General features: G+C 38.3%; 1 protein-coding gene across 1 annotated transcript in view; it reads right to left on the bottom strand.

Annotated features, from left to right (window-relative positions):
- Positions 1-9848, bottom strand: part of LOC111871924 (THUMP domain-containing protein 3) — a 23902-nt gene that overhangs the window by 4787 nt on the left and 9267 nt on the right. The window contains exons 3-5 of the mRNA XM_023865330.1: positions 7688-8186; positions 3737-3915; positions 1132-1317 (exon numbers count right to left, since the gene is read on the bottom strand). Of these exons, the coding sequence (XP_023721098.1) occupies positions 1132-1317; positions 3737-3915; positions 7688-8186 (864 nt within the window). The remainder of the gene's footprint in view (positions 1-1131; positions 1318-3736; positions 3916-7687; positions 8187-9848) is intronic.

Below are 9848 nucleotides of genomic sequence, written 5' to 3'. Positions count from 1 at the left end.
CTGTGTCTCATTTCAGCATTTTCCATACGACGTCATGTATACGGCTCTCTAGCAGTGCTAGCAGTGAATCTCTGTGCTTAGACCATGATAAGAAGCCATAAATCTTAACCTCGAGCCCACACATACAAAAATCTCATTCATGACTTCTCTGAACCCAATATCTGCTTCATGATGTCATGGGTGGCTAACCTTATACTGCGATGTTTCAAAATCGTTACAAACACAATGGTTTGACTGCAATGAATGAACGAATTACCGATCTGGCAACACCATATTCCGAGAAGTAACTTCTGTGTTTATCTAACACATTAGGCAGCGAGGAATTTCAGACGTAAACAGTCGTGCATAGCGACATGTCCCATACGATAAATAAGCTACAACAAGAGATACGATTGAATGTGAAGTCGCCACAAGGACTTACACTGCTAAAACGCATGGTGCAGAAAATGTATTACACTGCTAGAACGCATGGTGCAGAAAATGTATGAATTTCGGGAAATTTTATTTTGGGAATCAGTGTAAAAATTTTTTACAGATATTAAAATCTGTAAATTAGAATATCTGATTCTATAGTCTTTCTACATTAAAGGAGCGTTCATTTCGTTCGTTTATCATAAAAAATGTAGAAATCACACCATTTTTAGAAACATGCTTACAATTTCATTGCTCTAGAAGGACGGGCATTTAAATAAACTCCGTCCAGCTGCCCCTACCGGAAATTAAATGGCCCGTCCGATAAAGGTTAATATTTAATATGACGCATTGCACCGATAAGGATCCGTATGGGTATTTCAATAACTATACGTGTTCCCGCCTGAGGATGGTCACGTATGACCGACACATTTTGCAGTAATAAAGATCTAGTGCAATAACTGAAATATCTGTTGTGTTGACAGTAGCATAGTTCCTACATATTATATATTGTCTGTGACACACAACAGGATGCAACCTATGAACAAAAAAAATAAAATAAAAGTAACAATAGTACAACATTTGGTTTCTTAGAAAAATAAGCTACATCACACTAGTATCATCACCAGACGAAAAAGTGTCAAACTTATAAATAATATATATAATGACTGCCAACTATATTACTGTCAACATTAGAACAATTACATGTCTACTACTAACCAAGTCTGTTACAATAATATCCACTGATGAATCTCGTAGAACAAGATTGGTGGCATCCCAATGAAGGACATCCACGTAACTTTGGGTACCGCACTCTAGATGATCCAAATTGCACTGTGTTCGGTTGACAGCCTTTTCATGTATATCACCACAGATAAAATATGAATTTTTAAAGGCTAATGAACCCTGAAATAAGATGGCATATCTCATACAATATCAATTCCGCAAATGACTGTCCTCAGTATTAACTGCCGACGACATGACTATGGGGAGCGCTCACCATTACTCATATTTGCAAACACACAAACCAACTATGGCATCAATACTGCTGTAAACTATAGTACTTACAAAATTATCTTGCATTTCATAACATGAGAATTTACTGGATGTCACGATCAAGTGGTTGTAATTTTTGAGTCATATACAGGAGGTTCCAAGTTCAAATACTGGCCCTGAAACTGACTCTCCTAACTGAGGTTTCTATGGCGTTCCTTAGTCCCCCCAGACAATTGCTAGGATAGCAACACAAATCAAGGCACAGTTGCTTCTTTCCACATCAGTTTCAATCCATAATTCTCTCTCACGACCCTATATTCAATGCACTGAAAGCACCATAAAATAAACAAAGAATAATACATCAATAGTAGATAACTCTTTTACTGTTAACATACATGTTTGACAAGTCTCTGCAGATCAGGTTATATTCAGCAAATTGCCAGTAACTGGAAATTCCTGTAATTTTAATCTGAGCATGGAAATAGCTGTACATATACAAAGAAATCCACATTACAGCATTTATATACCTGACTGAACAATTAAGTCTATAACGTAAACCTTCACAGCAAAACTGTTGTCCATAAAAATGAAAAAGATCATGTTTGGAATGATGCGAACATGATATCACAAACAACCCATATTTATGGAAGTGCCACTTAAAAATCATGGCACAAAAAGGTTATGAAAGACATCTTTCCTATGGTTCTTGAATATTAATACAGAGAGTTACTGAGAACTTGAAATTAAACTGCATAGCCACTCTTTGTGGGAGGATTATGCCAAATTTGACTTTGTACAAGGCTTCCTTGAGCAAATCATGAGACCGTAATTATACACCTGTTCAAGAAATCCCCACATGGTTAGTCACCCCCCACCACCAATAGACACTATTTCAAGATTTTATCCAGTGCATATCCTGAAAGTTAATTTCCTATCGTCCATTTCAATATTAAATCCTCCCATCAACATCTTAGTCGGCAATGTACAAAATAATTGAAACAGTAAGAAACTGGGGTATAGAATTTGAGTTGGATATACTGAAAGAACTTCAGTTTGCAACACTGGATGTTATTCTTCCATTTGTTTACACTCTGTAGTGCTTGCATAAGTGCATTAGCGAATGTGTTGAGTGACAGTCCACGTGAAAGAACAGGAAAATGGGAGACTTGTCCGATTTTGAAAAAGAACAGATTGTTGATGCACGTTTAGCTGGACAATCTGTGATAAAAACTGCCACATTAGTAGGTGTATTGAGAGTGAAAGTTTCTAAAGTTATGTCGGCATACACGAATCATGGGAAGACAATGTCAATGAAAAAAAAAAACACTGGGCGAAAATCAATCCTGACAGGAAAAGATATTGCACACTGAGGAGGATTGTATTGAAAAATCATACAACTACTGCAGAACACAATAATCATCATGAAGACCCCGTTTCCACAAAAACTGTCCGACGTGAGCTTCACAATTCCAACATCCAAGGTAGGGTGGCAATTGCTAGACCTCTGATTACTGAAAGTAATGCTCTCATGCATAAATAATGGTGTCATGACCAGAAAACCTGGACATCAGACAACTGGAAACATGTGCACATTATGGTCAGATGAGTTACACTTCACACTGTTCCCTACTACACAAAGAGTTCCCACCTGCAGAACAGACAAGGAAGCCTACAATCCAGTATGCCTGGTTCTAACAGTGAAACACAGAGGAGGTTCTATGATGGTTTCGGCAGCAATCTCGTGCTAATGTGTTAGTCCCGTTATTTCCCTTCATGACCGAACTATTGCAGGGGAGTACATAGACAGGTTAGGTAATCAGGTGCATCTTATGATTCAGATGTTCAAATAACAATGCAGTTTTCCAAGATGACAATGTCCTCATTCACACAACTGGAACTGTTCAGTCATGGTTTGAAGAGCATGAAGGTGAACTTCAGCATCTTCCCTGGCCAGCACAGTCACCAGATTTGAACATCACTTAATCATTCTGGTCAGTTTTGGAGACTAGAGTGAAAAACAGATTCATGCCTCCAACATCTGAAAAGCAAGTTGAAGATATTTGAGAATGGTATAAAATTCCGCTAGAAACTGTTCGAAACTTGTACGAGTCCATTCCAAGAGGGGCTGTGTTTGTATTAAGGCCAGATGTGGTCCTACACCATATTAATAAATAAATGTGTACAATATCTGTAGTTTCCATTATTTTACACAACCCCTGCACATTTTTAACTCAACACAAATATAAGTACTCTACATAAATATTATCAATTTCTGTACTGACATGAATGTTAAAATAGGATATAACAGTATCAGAAACATCAATCATACCTCAATGGGAATGGATCCACCACCACACAAAGGGTCAATGATGATATCACCTACTTTTGGTCGTCCAAGTCGCAACATATTGTAACAGATGGTTGCTCGTAGAGTTGTAGGACCAAAGAAATTAATATTTCGATGATGCTTTGATTCTTTTGTCAATGTCATCCCATAATACATTGAATCTGGCAAAAGGAAATTATTGTAAACACTATTAACTTTCAACATACAGTGTGTTTCAAAGAGAGCTTTACAACTTTGAAAGCTTATATAAATTTATACAGAGGACATACACAACATCTTGAACTGTCATAATGTAGCAAAACACACTGAGTTTCATGCGAGCGCTCCTGCAGTTGAAATCAAGATGGCTACTTTCACAGGTGCCGAGCGTGCTCGTGCGTTTTGGTTCGAAGAAACGAAGTCTGCTACACAAGTTCAAAGGAAATTTCGCACTCAGTATCGCAAGGAACCTCCCAGTAGGCCTACAATTTACTCCTGGCACAAGAATTTTGTTCAGACCGGATGGTCTGTGCACCATGCCAAGACACCCAGTCGGCCACGTGTTTCTGATGCTACAGTGGAACAGATTAGGGAGAGCTTCGTTCGAAGTCCACGAAAGTCAATGTGACGTGCGTCTCGGGAAACTGGTATTCCAAATGTTACTGTGTGGCGAGTGTTACGAAAACGTTTACACTTAAAAGCGTACGAACTATCCATCGTTCAATACCTTACGGATGCAGATAAGTTGGTTCATATGGAATTCTGTATGTAAATGTTTCATCGGATACAAGACGATGAGAAGTTTCTGGACTCCAGTGATGAGAGCATGATTCATGTCAGTGGTAAGGTCAATACCCACAACTGCAGGATCTAGGGCAGCGAAAATCAACGTGTCTCCCTGGAACTGTTTGTGATAGCCCAAAGGTGAACGTGTTTTGTGCCCTCAGCAAAGAAAGAGTGTACTGCCCCTTTTTCTTCATGGGGATGACCATTACCGGTATCGCATATCTGGACATGCTCCAAGAGTTCCTCATTCCACAGTTAGACAAAGATCACCAAGAAGGACACATTCACTTCCAGCAAGACGGCGCACCCCCCATTACCTTGGAGAAGTGTGCAAGTACCTCAACACCTGTTTCCCAGGTCAGTGGATTGGTAGAGCGGCGCCGACTGCATGGCCACCTCATTCCCTGGATCTTACTCCCCTGGATTTTTTCTTATGGGGATTTGTTAAAGATCGATTGTTTGTACCACCTTTGCCTGCAAATGTTGAGCTCCGAACTCGAATTACTGCCTCAGTTGTAGAAGTGACACCAGAGATGCTACGTAGCGTGTGGCAAGAGACTGACTACAGGTGGGACGTCTGCCACATTACCAATGGAAGTCACATTGAACCATAACTATCCAAGATAAAACTTGGTGTGTTTTGCTACATTATGACAGTTCAAAACGTTGTGTATGCCCTCTGTATAAATTTATATAAGCTTTCAAAGTTGTAAAGCTCTTTCTGAAACACCCTGTATATTATTCCCAATAAAAAAACAAATGTTGCATATCTGAAAGGTGTAGAAAAATTACAAAGACAAAACAACTCCGTCCAGTGTGACTACTGAAGTTTTTACTAGTTGAAAACTTAGCACTCTTACATGTTTTGGTCCCTATAGACCATCATCAGGGGGACACTGATACTTTTTTGGAAACTACTATCACAATGGGTGTTTTGTGTGTTAAAATACATATACATACAATGATTGTAATGCACAATATACCAAAAAAGCTGTTGTAGTTGTGAAAAAGTTGGACAGTCTTATGCATAGTGTAGGAATTTGAATTTTCCTCATAACTGATATGTACAAATTTACTGAACATAAATAAATGCAAATTTATATGAAAACAAGCTCCTACTATTTATGTACCTGCTTTCAATGACATCGTCTCATTTAGATTTTTGGAAGGGAAAAATGAGATTTAATTTGAAGGTCAATATTTATGTTTCTTGCACATACATGATGTTCATATATTATTTACTCTATCTTTTCTACTACTGAGCAACACAGACATATCAAATCAAATTGATCATTCTCAGTAAACTGTCAGGAAATGCTTTCTTATGTAGCTACAACTTTCCTTGCAATATATGACATACTGACATTCCATTTCATAAGATGCTGAATCATTCAAAATATAATGGCCATATGGTATTGTCCCCATGATGACTAGATTTCAACCTAACTTAATCCCAGTTCTGTGGCCATTTACATAATGTTGTTCACAGGAGTGGCTAGAAGACTTACTGGATTACTTGAAAAATGGAGTTAAGGATAGGTGTGTTTAAGTACATGTTGTCAGACTAGTTCCAACAGTGCTCATCACATTGGTGGTTAGTTCAAGAACTTACTCTTATTCCTACATTGATTGTAAGAGCATTCTTCATGTAAAATATGGATTTTCATGCGTCTCTTTGTTCTTACAAGGCTTGTAGAATTATACAGCTGTAAGTAGTATTGTAACGAAACACGTTACAATACTATAGGGTTCTGATGATGGTGTATAACACACAGAGATACTGGGTTTCAGACTTTGTCCATCGTCCGGATTTTAAATCTCTAAGAAAAAACACAATGTTTCAGAAACTGGATCTGTTTCCGTCCTCAGGTGAGGGAAGACACCTACTCTGTTGTGTCCCTTAGAAAGAGCTAGCCTCAATCACTGGTGTCTTCCCTCACCTGAGGATGGAAACAGATCCAGTTTCTTAAACGTTGTGTTTTTTCTTAGTTATTTAGAATTCGGACGATGGACGAAGTCCAAAAACCCAGTATCTCTGTGATACAGCTGTAGTTCTGGAACAAAGCATTTCTGGGCACAAATTAAGACTTTCATCTGATTTGGCACCAGTATGTCACTGTGAAAAAGGTACATCATTCAGACACATTATGTATAAACAAAAAGAAACTACGTGGTTTTAGTCTGAAAGTGAACTATACCGACCAAGCGACTGCAGCTTGTCGGTGAAGTCAGTGCCATTTTCTGTGGACAGAGGGTGTCGCATGGTCAGCACAATGAACCCCTATGGCTGTTAATTTCGGTTTTCTAGACTGGAGCTGCTGTTTACTTGAAATAACTCAATTATCCTCACGAGGCTGAGTGGACCCCATTCCAGAACCACTGCTTCTCAGAGAGTCTGGTAGCAAACGGGAATTGAACCCAGACTCTGGATCTGTGGCCAGGAACACTGAGTACTAGACCACAGAGGTGATCGTTTTGTATAGGTATCATTTTATAATTTAATCTTATGGTACTATGAGCGGGGGAGGAAAAAAAAGAATTAAAGCTATCTCTGTAACAGGCAGTGAAGACATTGAGGATCCCACATTATCTAGACAACTGACTCACAGATGGTGGTAAGGTTGTCAGCCTTATGCACCGGCCACGCTTTACTCCCCAGGAAAATTATTATTGAATTAATTCCTAGTACTCATTTCTGTTAGAGGCTGAGTCGACTCCAGGGCCATAGTGCGGCTCGAAGGATTAAGTCAATTGAAAAAATCCAATGACCTCATCGGGACTTGAATCTGTCTTGTAGCATAGCCCCTCAACCAACTATTCAAGGGTATTTTGGCTTACGTCTGAAAGATCCTCAGACTGAATATTTTTGGTAAGATATTCTGAAGTTTTCAATTTATTTTCTAAAATGTCATGCAAGCAAGCAAGTACAACCACATCCATCTCAATTTATAATCAGTACATCGTTCGTAAACTCAGTAAGTTTCACTGTGTAACCTTATGTAAAAAAAGGATAGAAAAATATATATTTCATCATTTTGGTAAGAATAATGTATCAAGGGAAGAAGTTCCAAAAATAAAATAAAAAGTAGGCATTAAAAAGTGCTACTATAAATTATGTGAGAAAAAATTATATTTGTAAAGTATATACACTTACACATAATATTTTACCTTCTCTTATGTTCAGCATTATTTCAAGGTCATAAAAATTAAGGTCAACAATCCAGTGAAACATGTCCTGAAGTCTTCCCCCTACATGGTAGGCTGCATCTTGAGAGCCAAAGCAATGTGTCCCATTGCGAATGCAAGTGACGCGGAATTTTAGGACTTTGTCTTCTGGTTTTCTTGAATCAATTTCATGGTATGCTTCAAATTCAGCAGCATTATAACATGTTCTTTCATCCTTATTATCACCCGGTGATGAATGTGATTCCTTTCCATAATTTTCATCACAAATTCCATCTGGCTGACACTTTTTGTTTCTAATTCGAGCTTCAGCTAATATTTTGGCTAGTTTTTTAATTTGAACTTCATCACCTTTAGCTGCCTTATAGTCATTTTCAGTTGGGTATATGATCCCTTGGAATTTGTTCATCTCACACCAAAAAGCAAGAGCTTTCCTTATATCAGCATGTTCTACTTCTCTTTTCAAGATATTCATATCATTATCCTGAAATACAGAATACTCCTTTCAAACATATACTCTTATACAACTTTTTTATTAAAACTGTCACAACACAACTATATCAATGTCAGTGCCTAGTTTTGGCTCTGCACTGACATTGATATAGTTGTGTTGTGATGGTTTTAATAAAAAAGTTGTATATTATAACACAACAGGATGCATGAAATGAAAAATATACTCTTATTTTTCAGCTCTTTTAACCATCTTTCCCCTGTAATATACTGTCATGTGATATAGTGACTATAGAGGGCTTTTGGACTGATGACTTCATTCATTGCACATTCTAATGCAGCACATGACTATACTTCACAGCTCTCTCCACACATGTACATGTGCGTGCACACACGCTAGTGTCCACAATCATGTCTTCACTGCTGTTGTGTGGTAGTGGCTTCCAATGGCGAGCATTCCCCTTCCTCTGGGTTCCTGAACTGTCCCCAGCCTCAGTTACCAGCTTCTGAGAGCAACTGCTCATAATGACTAAACCCCAGCACTCTGTAAATCTAACTGCAACTCTGAGTCAAGAGTTATTTTATGACTGGCTGTTTGCCACCAATCAGTTCGTCTTGCCTCCAGATCCCTTGAGGCTCAAGAACGGTGATTTATTTTTGGAACTGAACCCTTGCAGTCATGAATAGGCTTTGCCTTTTACAAATGTACATATCACACAAATAGCATGTCACTGAAAATTCTTCCTTGTGCACTATATACAAGTCCTCTTTCAGCATAGGTTTTGCAAAACAGATGTCTATCTTATCTTAGGCTACAACGACAGCTTAGTCACTTGAACGGCTGTAAGTTGGCCGCTGCCACGTTTAACTGCAACTCATCATCATCATCATCATCATCACTGGCACGACAGCCCTTTGAGAGCCCTGGCCTTCCTCAGGATTGCTCGTCATTCTTCTCTATTCGATGCTACATTCCTCCAGTTCTTTATACCCAAAATTCTTATGTTCTGCCACACACATTCTTCCCATCTTAACCTTGTTCTTCCGACTCTCCTATTTCCTTCTGGTTTGGTGTTAAGGGTACCAAAGGGTACCAAAAATGTTACACAAGTGAAAGGGTTGAAACGCAAATAACGCAGAAAAGCTTTTGTAAGCAATTACCAACTGCGCGTTTATTACAATAAATATATTTCTCTACTCGTGTGAAGGAGGAATGAACCGCTGAAACTGTTGTGTGTGCATAAATTTTACTTACATCAATNTAACAGTCTTTCATCCGATCTTGACAGTGGCCAGGTCTCAGAGGCATAAGATAGCACTGATCTTATAAGTAATTTATACATCATTCCTGGGTATTAATTGGGATTTCAGGTGTTTCCTAAGGCCATGGAGACATTTATTTGCAAGTACACGCTTTCTTATTTCATCACTGATATCATTTTTACAGTTAACTTCTGATCCAAGGTAAGTGAAACTACATACAACCTGAAATTTATATGAGCCAATTTCAATATATGTAGGTCCATTAGCACAGTCTTTCTTGGTTACTGGCATGTACTTTTTTTATTTTGGTTAATTTGTAGATTCATCTTTTTTGCTGCTCTTTCCAAATTAAGAAAAGCTTCTTTCATAGATTTTTGTGTTCTACCAATTATATCAATATCATCTGCAAATGCCAAAATTTGAACTGACTTGT

The sequence above is a fragment of the Cryptotermes secundus genome, unplaced genomic scaffold (genome assembly GCF_002891405.2).
Source record: "Cryptotermes secundus unplaced genomic scaffold, Csec_1.0 scaffold1831, whole genome shotgun sequence".
Classification (NCBI taxonomy): Eukaryota; Metazoa; Arthropoda; class Insecta; order Blattodea; family Kalotermitidae; genus Cryptotermes; species Cryptotermes secundus.
This window is presented reverse-complemented; position numbering and strand designations above follow the sequence as displayed.